Consider the following 18,114-nt stretch of genomic DNA (forward strand, 5'->3'; position numbering starts at 1 on the left):
CTCGTATACCATCACCTCTAATTGAAGAGCGGGACATATCTATCATGCGCATCTCTACCCAGCAATGGTATGCAATGCGCAGGTATAACATTAGGAACAGATGTAAATAGCCCATACATGGTTTAACTTATAAAGTCACACAACATAAAATTGCTCGGGCGGGAAAAAGTGAGCATCATAATCGCCTGTGAGATATCCATATTTTAAAAATTTTAACCACAACTAACTAAAGCAAAATAAAATCCAAAGAAAAAGGGAGATACCCAATATTGAGAGGAGTGTACATATGGCATAGTAGGTGCTTTACGAGTTCAGTCATGTCTAGGCTGATGGGTTTGTGGTGAATGTGAGCTGCTGATTTTTCTGCATTGTGTATAATCGTGAGGATATTATGGCATCTCATATCTAAAGTCATGTCTATATAGTGCTATGATGAAATGTGGGGTCAGTGCCTCTCCCGTCAGCGATGGCCAAACTGTTTTGCAAAGGCAGCGTGTTCGTTGCACCCAGACGACACTTTAGGCATTATCCCCTGTTTGTTGCGTGGGTGATGCATGTGGCGTGTCACTAGTGTGTGTAAGGGCTTTGAGGATGTCATCCCAGGCCTGTGCGATGGGGTACTTACGTAACCCTGCTGTTTCTTCCCTGTGCAAAATAGTGCTCTCCGCCCGTGCCCAGATCTCTAGGGATCTTAGCCAGTGGGGTGCCTCCGGGGGGTCCTTGTGTTTCCACCTCTTGGTTATCAATTGTTTCGCAGTTATGAGGCCCAGGTCACGAAATCTAGAGCTTACTTTGTTAGCTTTCGTTCGTTTATAGAACCCTAGAATGCAGACCTCCCATGTGCTGGGGACTTCGATGCCAGTGCTGTTTGTAAGTGTCTCTGTTACCATGCGCCAGTAGGATAAAAGTGAGGGGCAAGACCACAGCATGTGTAGGAGGTCGGCGCCTAGCATACGGCATCTCGGACAATCAGAGGTGTTGATGTTAAAATATTTATTTATCTTATCTGGTGAGAGGTATTGTCTGTGCAATATATACGTTTGTATTAGTTTAAATCGTGAATTGAGTGGTATATGTGTGGCACTGGCTAAGACCCATTCCCATTCTTTATCTGTCCAGGGTCGTCCTCGGTCTTCAGTCCAGCGTGCACGAAGTCGCTGCGCTGGTTTCAATACGTGAGTAAGTAGGGCCTGCACTAGCCAGTGGATTATGTGTGACCCCTCCCCCATCACATGTAGATACTGCAACAGCTGATGTGTCGGTGGCTCATTTGTCAAGTCTCCCTATGCCGATGTCAACGTCCGTGTGATGGCTGCATGTAAAAGGAACTGGCCTACCGGTAAACCGTTGTCCATCGCCAGGGTCGCAAAAGACATAAGGGCTCCGTCCGCATAGGTCTCCTAGCGTCTCCACACCTGCTGTAGTCCAGGGTGCCATTGCTACAGCTGTCACAGAATCCCTGCCTCTGGGCGTCCCGATAAGCTGCAGTATTGGGGCATAAGGGACAGTATCCTTTGTGAGCTGGAGACTCCTCCGGTAGCATCTATGGGCCAAGTCTATATGTATCTGTGTCGGACGGGGAAGTTTTGCCAGCGGGTGAAACAGACTGTAGACTTGAGTCTGTGTCCATGACGATGACTCGGTCGCCGTGTCCGCCAGGTACTTGCCACTCAGCCACTTTTGACCATTCTATCCTTAATAATACACCTTAAATAAAGTACTGTTTCATCTGTTGATCTTTATTCATTCCTTGTCTGCATGGGAAGAGGGCATTTGGCTGAAACTGAAATAACTCCATGATGCGGGTAATGATGAGATAAACAATGGTGCCTTCATGCAAAATTTCAAATTCTGCCCATTTATAGAATGAAGGTTCTTAGAACACATTGTTTCCAAAATGAATAAGTTACTTACCTTCTGTAATGCATTATCTGGTAGAGCCATGAAGTAACTGATGTAGTCGTGTGCAAAACTAGGGCCCTGAAAGGGGGAGTAACCCTAGCCCTACAATATCAGTCCACAAAGAGGGGAGGCATGAGTGGGGCTGTAAGGAATCTGCAGCTAGATAAAGTCTCAACAGTTAAAAGTGTTACCGAAGGTAAGTAACTTGTTCATTTGAGAGACTTCTAGCAGCAGATTCCTTACCTTTGAATTAGTTACCCAGGCCATACCATCCCTGAGGTGGGTGGGGACCAATACCTCAAACTAGTAAGTCCTGTAGGACCGTAAGACAAAATGCTCATCCCAGTGGACCTGACTGTCCAAGCAGTAGTGCTTGGCAAAAGTGAGCAAAGATACCCAGGTTGCTGTCTGACAAATGTCCGGGACCGGGACACTCTGAGCCAAGGCCGTAGTCGCAGCCTTTCCCATGGTGGAATTGAGGGAGGCGTGCAAGATAACGCCTGCAACTCCCTCACCCTCCAGGCAGATGTAATCGCCACTAGAAAGGCTGTCTTGATGGTCAGCCGCAGGAGGGGACAGTTATGTAAAGGCTCGAAGGAAGCACACATCAGATAGGTGAGGACCAAATTAACGTCCCACTGTGGCATAACAAAGGGCGTGGGTGGAAACAAGTGAGCCAGCCCTTTCAGGAACCTATGTACAATTGGAGACTTAAAGAAACAGGGGTGGTCTGGAAGTTGCAAAAGAGCAGACAGAGCAGAAAGGTAACCCTTGAGAGTTCCCAAAGCAGAGCCCTGCTGGGCAAGGGTTAGAATTAATAAAATGACATTGGAAAGAGAAGCAGAAAGTGGGTCAATAGACCTTTCTGTACAGTATAATACAAATTCCTGCCATCGGCTGGCATATACCATCTTAGTGGAGGGCCGCCTGGCCACCAAAATAACATTAGGTACTTCGGGAGGAAGGTTGAATGCCTTCAACTGCCGTCGCTCAATCTCCATGCATGGAGGCGCAGAGTTGGCAGGTTCGGGTGGAGAAACCTCCCCTGCTGCTGCGACAGAAGATCCTCCCGAAGGGGCAGCCTGATCGGAGGATTGATGCTCATCTTCAGCAGCTCTGGATACCAGACTCTCCTCGCCCAGTCCTGAGCCACAAGGATGACTTGGGCCTAGTCACTCCTGATCTTCTTCAGAACCCTGGGCAGGAGGGTATGGGCGGAAAGGCGTACAGCAGGCCTGAGCTCCACTCATGACGAATGTTGTCGCAGAGTAATAGCCGCCACGTGAACTCCAGGGCGCATTAATGCGGACCCGTGCGTTCTCTTCGGAAGCGAACAAATCTAACCAAGTTTTTCCTCACTGCTGGAAGAGAACTTGCGCCGCTGAGCTTGTCCACCCTGGCATTCAGAGTACCTGCCAGGTGTTGAATCACCAGGGTTATACCCTGCTGTTCAAGTCATGTCTAGGGACTCAGGGCCCCTCGACAAAGGGTCCATGACCCCACCCCGCCCTGCTTGTTGCAGTACCACATGGCGGTTGTGTTGTTCGTAAACACCTGCACTAACTTCCCCTTGGCAGAGGGTAGAAATGCTTTCAATGCCAACTGATTCGCTAGAAGCTCCAACAAATTTATGTGGAGCCCCGTCTCCGCCGGAGACCAGTGTCCCCTGATCTCCACCTCGCCCAGGTGGCCGCCTCATCCAAGAAGTGACGCATCTGTCATGACTGTGAGATCTGGTTGAGGAAGGGAGAGGGGTCTGCCGTTGACCCAATCGTGGTTCATTAACTAGCACTGCAGATCTTTTGCAGGTCCTTCCGAGATCAGAACCACGTCGGTGAGATTTCCTCGATGCTGTGCACATTGGAACTTCATGTCCCACTGCAGTGCCCGCATACGCCACCTAGCGTGCTTTACCAACAGGATGCAGGAGGCCATGAGGCCCAATAGTCTCGGGGTCAGTGTCCCCGAAAGCCAGGATAGAGGCTGAAACATCGGAATCATAACCTGAATATCCTGGACTCGCCGCTCTGGAGGATAGGCCTGAAACTGCACTGGGCCCAGAACACCTCCGATGAAAGGGCACGTCTAAGAAGAAGTCGGTGTGACTTTGGCACGTTTGTAGAGAACCCTAGCGAATGCAAGAGCTCGCCGTAGTCTGAAGGTGGGAGACGACAGCCTGGGGCGAGGAAGCTATCAACAGCCAGTTGTCGAGGTAGGGGAAGACTGACACCCATAACCTGCGCAGGTGAGCTGCGACCACCGCCATCTCCTTGGTGAACACATGAGGGGCACTGGTAAGGCCAAAGAGGAGCATGGTGAACTGAAAGTGCTCACAGCCAACCTTGAACCGCAGGTTAATGCCCGTGGCCCATTAGGATGGGGATGTGAAAATACGCATCCTGCAGGTCCAATGCTACCATCCAGTCTTCTTGGTCTAGGGCAGACAAGACCTGAGCCAGAGTAAGCATCTTGAATTTATCCTTCTTGAGGAAGAGATTGACGGTATGAAAATCTAAAAAGGGCCGCAACCCTTTGTTGTTCTTCCGAATCAGAAAGTAAGGGGAATAACAGCCACTGACTACTTCTGAAACTAGAACCCTTTCTATAGCATCAAAAGAAATTCCTTTCTGTGTTACTGACTTTCCATTTGTGACCAACAGGCCTACACACTAATTTCACTTTACTAGTGTTGAGATGTGACTCGGATAATTATTTCTGCACAAAACACTGGAATTACTTATGTCGCTTAAAATTTATTCTCATAAAGTTAAAATCATTTTGATCTCATTTATAACATAACATTTCTTACAAACATATGCTCGAAACCAATCCTTCTCTAATACATATGATAATTCCTATTCTAATTTTTACTCGAAATAAAACTATTTTATACAGTTTAAAAATCATACAATAAAATTATAACATCATAACATCAATATACATTGATTGAAGAGAGTCCCTTGTCGACGCGTTTCGGTGTTTTGTGTTATTACACCTTCTTCAGGACAGACTTATATTTAAAAACAAATGATCTTCATTCTAAAAACAAATACATACAATTAGTAACTTATATCTGACTTAGAGCAAATTACATTCTTTCCAGTGTTGTGCATGCTTTCTACCGTATCACTTTATTATATTAATATTTAGAGGGCAATCTTACTTAGATTATTTTACCATCAATCTTCTCACTTTAAAATTCCACACTTCTGAGGATTGAATAATTCTTGATCCTCTATGTAGGTGAGATAGGTATCTGTCAACCTGTGATTCTCTAAAAGGATAGAATACCCAAATTAGTGGTGCCCTCTCATAATTTCCTTATCTCAGGCCGATGGGGGAAACGGTCTTAGTTCACACTTACTTAAAACCGGAAGAATAATCTTTCTTGTGTCTAATGTGTTTCTTGCGACTTTCAATCTGCGCCAGATCTCTCGTGAGTGTTGACTTGGGTTGGACCTATGGGAGAACATTATATTCATTTGTCTCTCTGTTCTTCAGTGTCAAAATCGATACAGTCCTTGCACTCGAACAAAATCTGAAAATACCTTTTAATATCATATATCCCTGAATGAGACTACAAGGGCGGAGTTTCAATTCGTCCTAGGGATTTCCTCACTTTATTCCCTCATATGATCGTTTGGAGATTTTCTTTCTCGCAAGGTTACCTAGGTATAAGAAAAATGCTTGGTCGTAATTTTGGATTAGGGTACTCTGTTATTAGTAGTACTAATCATTGGTTTTAAATCTTAAAAAGGTGGTTAGGTTTTCAGTGCTCAAAAAATGAGGAAGTTTTCACCTGTAGTGTTCCTCTGGTATACTACTATTGCCCGTATAATGTTTGCAACCGGTGCAAATTTATATTCAACAGACCCCAAAATAGTTGTGCGCTGTCGTTATGGTCAAATACGTGTTGTCTTTATCAGACACATGGTAAATATGAGCTAAAGGTCTTCGCATATATACTTTTTTTGAAAGATTGTATTACAGCTCTTGTAGCTGGAGAGTTAGCACGTGTGTTAGATCATGGAAACCTTGCGGATCTTTGGTTTTTCTGAAGACCAATTCAATAAATTGACAGGGAGTAGCTCCAAAACTATTAACTCAATGACTATCTAGAAATGATGATGACAGATGGAACAAATTGTGGAACTTAAAGAAAAAAATGATCCGCACCGAATTGCATTCGGAGTTCATCATCCAATATTGTAAAAAGGGAATTATACCTGTGGGGCTTCAAATTAAGAATGAGCCAGGTTTATTTGTAAAGAATGAAAAGTTTAAGGAAAATTGGACACTCATCGCGAACCGCTGTAGTCGCGATTGGATGTTGTTGATAATTGAGACAGCCCAGGATATAATAATAATTGAGAGAGAAGAGATCGGGAGCTTAGAGAAGGAACTTAATGATAGCACTGCCCTTGATGACGCCAAGAAAAAATTGGATGAGATCCAAGAGGACATTAGTGGCTATCAGGAATATATGATTAATAAGAAATCTAACAAGTTAAGAAAAGACATAGCCAACTATAGGGTTGAATCAGTTTACCCCTACATTCAGAAAGACTATTACGATCAGCCAGCAACAAGTGAATATGGGGGGAAACAGTTTCAATATAATAAAAACAGATATTTTAAAAAGAATGTAACTTTCTCAGATACCTCAGACAACAGTTCTGATTCAGAGGGAGAGCAAAATAATGATAACAGAAACAGGAAAGATCAAAGAGATGGGGAAGCTGGCAGCAGTAGAGAATACTCAACAGCTTTTTTAGGCCAACAACAGAGGCGCCAACCCAGGGGATTCAGAACACGGGGGAGGGGACGTCCTGGCAATACCCAAACGGGGAATACAATGAGGAGACCATACATGCGAACTCGCAGCCACAAAGATTGGGAATAGAGACTGTGAACCATAAAAAAGCCCCCATTATTAATCTCTCAGATAAAATATTGACACCTTATGAAGTTAGTGTTTTAGAAAAAGGATTAGGTTTTGCCCCAGCACACAAGGGTGTCGATATGCAATAGAAAGAGATGTTAGAGATCTGTTCAGGAAGATCAGAATAAAAAAATTATTTGAAGGAAAAGAGGAAAGAGCAACAAATAACAAATCTGGACTTAAACCTCCATCTACCTGGACTCCCAACACGGGGATGGTAGGCCAGGAAGTGGACATTTTTGAAAAAGTGATCATAAGTGGCCTAGAAAAATTATTAGATACCAAAGTATGGACTCCTAATATTTTATCCAAAATGGAAAGGGAAGCACTAAAAAACCTGTCTACCTGTGAAGATATAACTATAAAACCAGGTGACAAGGGGGGAAGGATCGTGATTATGAAAACAGAAGATTATGACCAACGAATGTTAAAATTGTTGGAAAACAGGACATATTACAAGCCATCTAGTGCCAAGGATTGGGATAATCTTAAAAAGAAAGTGAGGGATATGGTCAGTTATGCCAAGGAAGACGATATTATCAGCCAGGAGGAATATCGGTTTCTGATAAATGACCACCCCAAAGTACCTGCCTTATATGGGCTCCCTAAGGTACACAAGAGCATGGAGGACCCACCCATGCGTCCTATAGTATCAGGAATAGAATCATTAACTGAACCATTAAGTAAATATGTTGACCACTTTATTCAAGCCCTGCTAGCTCTCCAACCGTCGTACATAAAAGATACGACACACATGATTTCTAAAATAGAGGGTATTGAGTTCAACAAAAACACACAATGGCTTGTGTGTTTAGATATTGAATCTCTTTACACAAATATTCCGCAGCAAGATACAGTGAGCATGATGGAGGAAATTTTTAAAAATGAGGAGGAAGATTTGTCACCAGCAAATACTTTCATTATTGATTGTATAGAGATCATTTTAAAAAATAACATTTTTCTATTCAGAAAGGATTACTACTGCCAAACTAAAGGTACCAGTATGGGAGCCACATGTGCTCCCAGCCTGGCATGCCTATACGTTGGCAAATTCGAAAAACAACATATCTACAATGAAATGAGTCCCTTTTTTGAAAACGTGAAACACTGGTCTAGGTTTATAGATGATATTTTCTTTCATTGGGATGGAATCGAAGAAGACCTAGCCAGTTTTTTAGAGTGGTTAAATTGTGGAGACTCAAATTTAAAATGTACTTCAAGTAAAAGCCAACAAGCGGTTGACTTTTTAGATATTAAGATCATCGAAAAGGAAGGCATTCTAAATGTAGAATTATACGTCCAGCCCTCAGATAGAAATACTCTCCTCCACCACACCAGCTATCATCCAAATTGCCAAAAAAATTGAATACCTTTCAGCCAATTCTTGCGTATTAGACGCAACTGTAGTGACAGGTAAACCTTCGAAAAACACGCTGAAACACTAAAAGTTAAGTTGACCCAAAGAGGCTATCCTAAGCGCCTAATAAAAGAAGCATACAAACGTGCGAAATACTATAACGGCGATAGCCATTTTGATACCAGGGAAAAATCTAAAGAACAAAAAAATGAAATAGTAATGGTATCTGATTTTAACAGTTTCAGCAACAAAATAAAGAATCTCATTAATAAAAATTGGTCAATACTTAACAAAAAAGATTCAGCACCTATGGCTAAGCCAATATATGCCTATAGAAGGAACAGAACAATTAGGAATCACTTAGTACAAACATACAGAGAACCGAAATCCTCCAGCCTTAGACATGTAATGAACAACACTCCTATCAGAGGCAATTTGCCATGTGGGACTTGCTCACATTGCAATAATATTGTGAAATCTGACAAGTTGGAATTAAACGGAATCGCCCACTGGATGAACGACCATGTGAATTGTCGTACCTCCAATGTGGTGTACCTGTTGATTTGCCCCTGCAACAAGTGCTATGTAGGAGAAACGGGCGAGAACTGCGCCAGAGACTTACGGAACATCGGTCTGCACTAAAAAATCTAAAAAAGAACGCACCACTAGTAGAACATTGGATTGCTGAAAAACATGAAATTGATGATCTCAAGTGGTTCATTCTTGAAAAAATTAAAATATCAGCAAGGGGAGGAGACATGAACAAAAAACGCAAACTAAGAGAACAGTTTTTCATGTCTAAGTTTAAGACATATTATTCAGGATTAAATTGTGTGAAGAATGGGAAAGACTAATTAGGTAATACTGTACCCCACTATGGATATAGGGATTAAGAATTCCGTTTTTAGAGTGGTCAGACAATCGAGAAAAATAGATACAATATACAGAGGAAAAGATAAGTGAGCTTGATATGTTTCTGACCAAGTTGGGTTCACGATAACTAAGTGAGGAACGAGGATAATAATAGTGTGGGTTCCCAGGTATAGGCATAGAACTAGTATAGAGATGTTAAACATATACATTTGTTGGTGAAACACATGAATGTTCAGTCATGTATGGCCTCCAGAAATATCGGGACCAAAAAGTATATAAAGTTTAACAAATTGTCAACCTACATATGCAGTAAATAACAGAGAACAATGCTCTACATGTTTTTGTTAAAAGAATTTTTATCGGATATGGAGAACATAAAATGATGTATGAACTTAAATATTGTTGAAATTCCATTACATCTCTGTGACTATCGGTGAATAGATATATACTTTTACACTATATTAATAATTGATAGAACTCATGATGGATTTCGTTTGCAAGAGTGTACCCAGGGGAATATTTTCTCATTCCTTTGGAAATTGGGGACTATTAATGACATGCACGAGTCATACACGAGTGAGGCATACACTCAGTAAAACCTATACACTCCCCAGATTTCTTCATATGAGCATACAGTCTAAAAGATAAGGTTGGAATATAAAGACCGAGACAAACTGACTCGGAGTTCATTGGATATCCACAAACTACCAAAGTGGTACCGAACATAGAACAGGAAAAACGCAGGAGATCTGCCAATTAAGACAACTACAGGGAATCACTATGCGCTCAACCCTTTATGTACTACTAGTCTATTATGGTACATAAACAGTACAATGGACTCTTTAAATCGAGGAGCACTTCGCCCATAGTAAACAAACTACCAAAATGGAGTTATGGAGTTCATTATTTCACAGGGCAGTAGTTCACCGAACGTAAATAAACTACCAAAATGGAGGCGTTTTCGGGACGGGGCAGGTCTAGATAGACGTGGAATCATAACCAGCTGGTTCCTTTCCTGTAAGGTAGTAATTTTATAAATACTACAATACAGTTATTGGCATAGAACAGCCAGATAGTAAATAAAACGGACATGTTCGCGGGTTTTAAGCGCACCTAAACATTCCAAATGCATGTAAGGTTCAGAGAACGGTGCGTAGGCAATTGACTAATAGCAGTTAATTATTCAATTATGGTTAAGTGAGAGCGCTATATAAACCTGGCAGCCGGCATCCTCTCTCATTCCACCCACAGGAGAAAGGACGTGTCGGCTGCTCCGTGTGCAACAAGACGAGGTAAGCAGTACGAGTGATGAGTATGGATTCGGCATGACTCGAGCGCTGATAAATAGATTGCAGTTCCGCTTAAACGCTGTTAATTTAAAATGTTTAAAATGTTTTCTTTATGCTCGGTAAAAGACAAGAGAGTGGTTGTGTACCATTACGAGCGCCTAGCTATTAAAGGGGCCTGCGCAGTATATATGGGAAGACCTTTAGCTCATATTTACCATGTGTCTGGTAAAGACAACACGTATTTGACCATAACGACAGCGCACAACTATTTTGGGGTCTGTTGAATATAAATTTGCACCGGTTGCAAACATTATACGTGCAATAGTAGTATACCCAAGTAATTAATATCAGAGGAACACTACAGGTGAAAACTTCCTCATTTTTTGAGCACTGAAAACCTAACCACCTTTTTAAGATTTAAAACCAATGATTAGTACTACTAATAATAGAGTACCCTAATCCAAAATTACGACCAAGCATTTTTCTTATACCTAGGTAACCTTGCGAGAAAGAAAATCTCCAAACGATCATATGAGGGAATAAAGTGAGGAAATCCCTAGGACGAATTGAAACTCCGCCCTTGTAGTCTCATACAGGGACTTCATAAATGATATTAAAAGGTATGTTCGGACTTTGTTTGAGTGCAAGGACTGTCGATTTTGACACTGAAGAACAGAGAGACAAATGAATATAATGTTCTCCCATAGGTCCAACCCAAGTCAACACTCACGAGAGATCTGGCGCAGATTGAAAGTCGCAAGATACACATTAGACACAAGAAAGATTATTCTCCCGGTTTTAAGTAAGTGTGAACTAAGACAGTTTCCCCCATCGGCCTGAGATAAGGAAATTATGAGAGGGCACCACTAATTTGGGTATTCTATCCTTTTAGAGAATCACAGGTTGACAGATACCTATCTCACCTACACAGAGGATCAAGAATTATTCAATCCTCAGAAGTGTGGAATTTTAAAGTGAGAAGATTGATGGTAAAATAATCTAAGTAAGATTGCCCTCTAAATATTAATATAATAAAGTGATACAGTAGAAAGCATGCACAACACTGGAAAGAATGTAATTTGCTCTCAGTCAGATATAAGTTACTAATTGTATGTATTTGTTTTTAGAATGAAGATCATTTGTTTTTAAATAGAAGTGTGTCCTGAAGAAGGTGTAATAACACAAAATACCAAAACGCGTCGACAAGGGACTCTCTTCAATCAATGTATATTGATGTTATAATTTTATTATATGATTTTTAAACTGTATAAAATTGTTTTATTTCGAGTAAAAATTAGAATAGGAATTATCATATGTATTAGAGAAGGATTGGTTTCGAGCATATGTTTGTAAGAAATGTTATGTTATAAATGAGATCAAAATGATTTTAACTTTATGAGAATACATTTTGAGAGACATAAGTAATTCCAGTGTTTTGTGCAGAAATAATTATCCGCGTCACATCTCAACACTAGTAAAGTGAAATTAGTGTGTAGGCCTGTTGGTCACATATGGAAAGTCACGTTTGAACACTAGTTAAGTGAGATTAGTGTGTAGGCCTGTTGGTCACAAATGGAAAGTCAGTAACACAGAAAGGAATTTCTTTTGATACTGTTGGATACCCAGTCCTTTCTGGTTCTCTGGGAAACTCTCTTTTTTTGAAAGACCCTTTCTATAGCTCCCTTTTCCAAAAGAGCTACAACTTTCTCCTGGAGTAATTTTAAATGATCCTTCATTAGCCGTGTAGGAGAGTAGGGTTTGCTTACTATGGTTACCCCCACTTTTTGCTGTGTTTCACTGGTTTTTCGATTTTAGTCCGGCTGCGGCCCTGCTAATCAGGACCATAGCCTAGCTGTTCTCTCTCTTATTGATACCATGTACATTAGGTACATACCAGATTGATTACTGAGTTACCTTGTGAGCTCCTAGTATATGGTACCTTAGGTACCAAGGGCATAGGTACCCCAGAGGCCTACCAGGGGCTGAAGCATGTATTATGCCACCCCTGGGAAGACTTCCAAAATGGCACAACAGGTCTGCACTTGCAGCCTGGGTAAGGTGGTGTAAACACCCCTTACTTAGATATAGTATACTTATATCTACCTATACATATAGACACATAATAACCTATAAGTCACTCCTATGGCAGGCCTTGACAATCCTGAAGGCAGAGTGCTTGGTTTTGTGTGAGACGGTGCCCTAGCATGAGCTGAGCCCCTCTGCAGCTTTCGGAAATCCTTCCTTATAGCTGTTCTATGATATAGCCATACCATATACTCTATACGTTATAATCCTCGCGGTTAATGCTAACTTTGGTTTGGCTTTATCAAATAATGTTGTGTTTGGTGTCAAACACTTTGGAATCCTACCCCCCCCCCACCAGTTCTGGCGGCAGGGGTAGAATTCCACCCTTCTAGAGGGAGAAGATATGTACAGACTGGTACACCCGGTAGAAGTTAAACAGAGCCCCAGCATCCCAAAATGGATGCTGCTGCCACAGATACAAGTCTGACCTCTGCGAAACTCCGGCAGGTGAGGCCTGGACAATAGGTTTTCTGCCCAGGGAGGTGCTAGCACCTCCCCAGACAGGCTTTAGTGTATTGGGGCAGGGTGGGTTGCATTCAGTGAATGCTTTTCAGACACTGCCTGGGGAAGACTAGGTGCTCCATGCATTTCCCAGTTCAAACCGGTTGCTGGGGCACTAAGCCCCAGCTCTGGCGCGAAACTGGACAAAGGGGAAGGGGTGTAACCACCCCCTCCCCAGGTCCTCCCATAGGTGGGACCCTAGAGTTAGCCCAACCCCTAAACTTAGTATAAGTATAGGAACCCAGTCCCTAGGACATTAGATTACCCTGGATGAAACTCTGAAGAAGAAATCTTGGACCTTCGACATTTCATTTCGACTGAAAGACTGAAGAATCTCCCTTGGGGTCAAGGAGTGACCTCTCTGTTCAAACAGGCGCCTAAGAAGCATCTTGCAGGTCTGCATTTTCGAGGCTCTCGCCGGATCCCGAAGAATCTGCGACACAGGACACGGACTTCCAGACATCTACGAGGCTGACACGAGTCCCCAGCAGAGCTGGGACCTGTATCTATCACGAGAGACGTGGGACCGGAACTTCACATCCCCGTCCTGCCGGCCCACAGGCATTGCCTGTGGTTCATGGTAGTCCAGGAGCATTTTCAGTTTGCCGTGCTCCCCTTCGGCCTTACCAGCGCCTGTTCACGAAAGTGAGGGCGGTGGTCGCAGCTCATCTGCGCAGGTCAGGGGTGTCAGTGTTCCCCTACCTCGATGACTGGCTGTTTAAAGCAGGCTCGCCCCAGGCAGTCGTCTCCCACCTCTAGACTACGGCCGACCTCCTGCATTTGCTGGGGTTCTCCAGCAACATCTGGCGCCAGTCCCGTTATGCCTTCAGGGCAATGGCACGGCAGTCCCGACAATCCCGGGAGTCGTGGTCGTTCTCCAGACAGTAGAGGCAGACATCATGGGGGTCCGACACCAATATATGACGGTGGCACGACCCACAAGACTTAAAGCCGGGCATCCCTACGTGAACAAGGAGACAAGAGAAGGAGACAAAAAGTCTCAAAAAAGTGGTCAAAAAATGACAGAGGTACATGCTCAATCCGTATCTGCGCTTTCGGCGCGGAAAAAGAAAGAACTGATGTGTAGGAGAGTAGGGTTTGCTTCCTATGGTCACCCCCTCTTTTTGCTTTTGCTTCCCTGGTTTTCGACTTAGATGTGGCTGTGGGCCCGCTAATCAGACCCACAGCCCAGATGCACTCTCTCAAAATTTACACCATGTACTTTAGGTACATCCACAATTGGGAATTGGTTCACCTTATCAGCCCCTGTTCAAGTGTACCATAGGGCCCAGGGCATAGGTGTAACCAAGGTCTACCAGGGGCTGCAGCATGTATTATGCCACCCCTGGCTGGCCACTCAAATAGACACAACTGGCTGATCACTCAGCTGGAGCAAGGTCGTGTAAACACCCCTTGCTTAGGTATAGTATTCCTATATCTACCCTTATATATAGACACACAGTAACCTAGAAGTCACTTCTATGGCAGGCCTTAACAATCCTGGAGGCAGAGTGCTTGGTTATGTGTGAGATGGTGCTCTAGCATGAGCTGAGCCTGTCTGCAACTTTCAGAACCATGTCTTATAGCTGTTCTATGATATTGCCATACCATATACTCTCGTGGTTAAATGCTAACTTTGGTTGGGCTTTATCCAAACATGTCGTGTAAGGTGTCATACGCTTTGGAATACTACCCCCTCGCTAATTCTGGCGACGGGGGTAGCATTCCACCCTTCTAGAGGGAGAAGACCTGTTGAAACTACTGTACCCGGTTAAAGTTAACCAGAGCCCCAGCATCACAAAATGGATGCTGCTGCCACAGACACAAGTCTGACCTCCTGCTGCTGGGAGTCCTTCCAGTCACGGAGGTTTGGACAATAGGTTTCCTGCCTGGAAAGGTACGAGCACCACCCCAGACAGGACTTTGTGTATTGGGACAGGGAGGGCTGAATAGAATGAGACACTGCCTGAGGCACACTAGGTGCTCCATGCATACCCCAGTTCAAACCGGTTGCTGGGGCACTCCAGCCCCAGCTCTGGCGCGAAACTGGACAAAGGAGGGACCTAGAAAGTAATCCAGCCCCTTTTAGTTGTATAAAGGTAGGAGCTGAGTCCTGAGATTTTAGATTAATCCTGAACCGAAACTTGACACGAAACTCTGGACCTTTGGCATTCTGCTGAAGCTGAAGACTGAAGAATCTCCCTCGTGGCCAAGGAGTGACCACCCTGGGCATCCAGGCACCATCCAGCAAATCAACGGCTTGCTTTGTCAACGTTCCCGCCGGAACCCGAGCACAGAGCCTGACAAGACCCAGACTTCCAGACCTCTCTGACCCTCTCTTCACGACTGCAGCACAGCTGAGATCCGTGGAGGCGACGAGACACGTGGGACCGGACATCTTGGAAAGCCTGCAACTTGCTAACTGTGCAGCTTCTGAGGCATCCTCGAAGCTGTGCACTGGGGACTGAGAAACCCCGAGCCTGAGCTCCACCTGCACCGAAGATGATCCCTCCACACTCCATGAGTTCTGCGTGGTGCCCTTCTGCTTGTGTTCTGCTCGACGCGTTGTCCGGTTGCTGGCCCGTTGGCTAGTAGCCTCTGTGACGACAATCCTTTTGAATCACATCGCTGGTCTGGTTACTTCAGACTGGCCCTTGCTTCCCTGCAAAGGTGAAGCACCTCAGACCTTGCTGATCTGCACTTTGTTGTATCCTGTGTGGGTTGCCTTTGCCAAGGCTTGTTGACTCCAATCCTGAAGTCGACTCCTCCATCTGCGAGAAACTTCGTGGGACAGTCCGTCGCCAGCACCTGGTCGTTGTCGACGCCTCCTGGTCCACGTGGCTGCCAAGGCAAGCTTCAAGACAGCACCTGATTGCTCCTCGACGTCGTCTGGTTCCTTCCTGGTTCCACCCGGTCACTGGCTAGTGACCCAGACTCTGTCCCCTCTGCTTTCAGGTACTCTTCATCTTCGATCCACCCTTGGATCCACCCGGACATCTTTCTCAAGGTCGCCTGCAGCATCTTTCTTCAAAGGCTCCGTAGGACTCAACGGCGAAACCCGACACATCTTCACACCTATGCACCCGCCGTCCGTGGATGAGGTAACGCGAGTACTTCGGTGCTCCCAAGGGTATTGACTATCCAAGTGTCTAGGTTTTTAGTTATTTCCTTCTAGTTAACCCGGAAGTGTCCTAAATCCTTCTAAATCTAACTTCTAAGTTCCCATTGACTTTGCATTGACACACGCGTGTGTGTAAAGACATAGCACGCGCCGCCTGTGGGCTTCCTACTTCTAAACTAAGGTTCAGATAGTGTAGCCCCAGCGATTCCCTAGGCCGTAGGCCTTTCCTTTTCTTGTGACGTGGTACTTATACCACTTTCTTAATATATGGTTTGCTTCGCCCCTAGGGCCTAACCGTAAATTGTGTAGCTTAACGTATTCTGACTAAGTATCTTGTTATGTGCTTTTGCCTCTGATCTCATAAAGAGTTCAGAGGAGTGTGTTAGTAAATAAATACATATATATTTTCATATATATTTTATATATATCCTGTGTGGTGTCCTTTCATTTGATATTCAAGGAGTTACATATGGTAAAACAGCTGGCTTTACACGCCCTCAAGAGTCTTTTAGCCTAAGACTGTTCTGTCCACGCTACCACTAGGATAGCTGGTCTATAAGGTTGACTTACAACCATCACCATAAGGGTTGTTTGGACTGGTGCAAGGTTTTCACTAGAATAGTGAACATCATATACCAGGCCAACTTCTCACATGATGTCAGCGCGCATGGGTGGCGCCTAAGTAGCCTCCGTGAGGTCATCCCGGCGCTTACAATGCCAGTGACGGACGCGGAGCCGCACGACGCCACCTACTGGCGCGATGGGGTACTGCTAAGCAGAAAACTTTCCAGATCCAGTCTGAGGCCTGGGGAATATTCTAAAGTAAGGAATCTATCACTAACGTATCTCTTTCAGATTAGAAATGCGCAGAGAAACATCTGGTGCAGATATGATAAAATTCTGTAAGTGATGATTCAAAGCCAGGCAATGATGCAGAAGATTGCCTCACAAACCTCAAGGATAGATGATTACATTTTGTGGTCAACTACAGGGTACCAATATTTAGTGGTCAACGTGAAAGAAGTGAGTTGACTCCATGAATACAACATCATATGCAAGGATTTACCTTAAGTAAGCAATGCCACAGGAGACAATTCCAGTGTTCTCGTACTAGAGGACACATTTGATAACTGCACTGAACGCCACCATGGGCAGATATATCGAACAATGCACATTTATTGGTATTTCAGTAAAAATAGATAATGACATTGCATGGCCATAGTCATAACAAGCACACAGAAATATAAAACGTCACCCTTACATGCCAAGCTGTTATATTATTGAAATTTGATACAACTGTTTTTTTCAACTCTTCCAAGATGGTTTCCAGTAATGGTTTGTGTGAGGCCAGCAGCTGTTTACACTGGACTTGCCTCAAAAGCAGGAACACTGCTGCCTGATCAGGGCACGATTTCAAAGTCTGAAAATAAAAACAGAAAATTGCTTACAACTTCGATTATAAAATATACCCAATTCAAACAATAAAAAAAAAAAAAAAAAAAGAATACATATTTTCGTAGAAACGTTTCCAAAATGTATAGGTTAAATCATATGTAAACAAATCATTTACCCCGAAAACAGCTATTAGTAGAATACATAAAATGTAGACAAATGGGGGGCGTGGCCTGGCGGCGACTAAGATGGCCGCATAGATCTGCGGCGCTCCAGTGGCGAACCCTAGAACCCTCGAAATCCGTGACTTATCCGGCAGACAGGCGACATCCAGTACAGGCATCATGGAGATCTGCCCTTCCGACGCCTGACGCTGCCTTCCCGGTCTCGAGCCGACCCCGGGAGGCGGAGAAACAAGGACGGACGTGTGCGGCCTGGGCGGGAGAGGCCCGCCACTGCAGCACCGGCCTCGAGTGATCACCAGGCCGAGACGGGGAGGCGAGGTGGCGTACTTTGAAATTCCCGGCCCCGGAGGGCGCCTGCTTGTTGCAAGGTGAGACCTCCCCCTCCCTTTCTGGACCGGAGGCATCGGACGTGGACCCCCCACCCCCACACCCCCTTCTTATCTACCTGAGGAGCGGGGACGTGGCAG

At 44.2% G+C, this 18,114-nt stretch overlaps 1 protein-coding gene across 1 annotated transcript in view; it reads right to left on the reverse strand.

The window, feature by feature from the left end:
- SKIC3 (SKI3 subunit of superkiller complex) overlaps positions 1–18,114 on the reverse strand; it is a 1,397,627-nt gene that overhangs the window by 90,104 nt on the left and 1,289,409 nt on the right. The window contains exon 37 of the mRNA XM_078675399.1: positions 17,332–17,490. Within this exon, the coding sequence (XP_078531525.1) occupies positions 17,332–17,490 (159 nt within the window). The remainder of the gene's footprint in view (positions 1–17,331; positions 17,491–18,114) is intronic.

The sequence above is a fragment of the Lissotriton helveticus genome, chromosome 2_1 (genome assembly GCF_964261635.1).
Source record: "Lissotriton helveticus chromosome 2_1, aLisHel1.1, whole genome shotgun sequence".
Taxonomy (NCBI): Eukaryota; Metazoa; Chordata; class Amphibia; order Caudata; family Salamandridae; genus Lissotriton; species Lissotriton helveticus.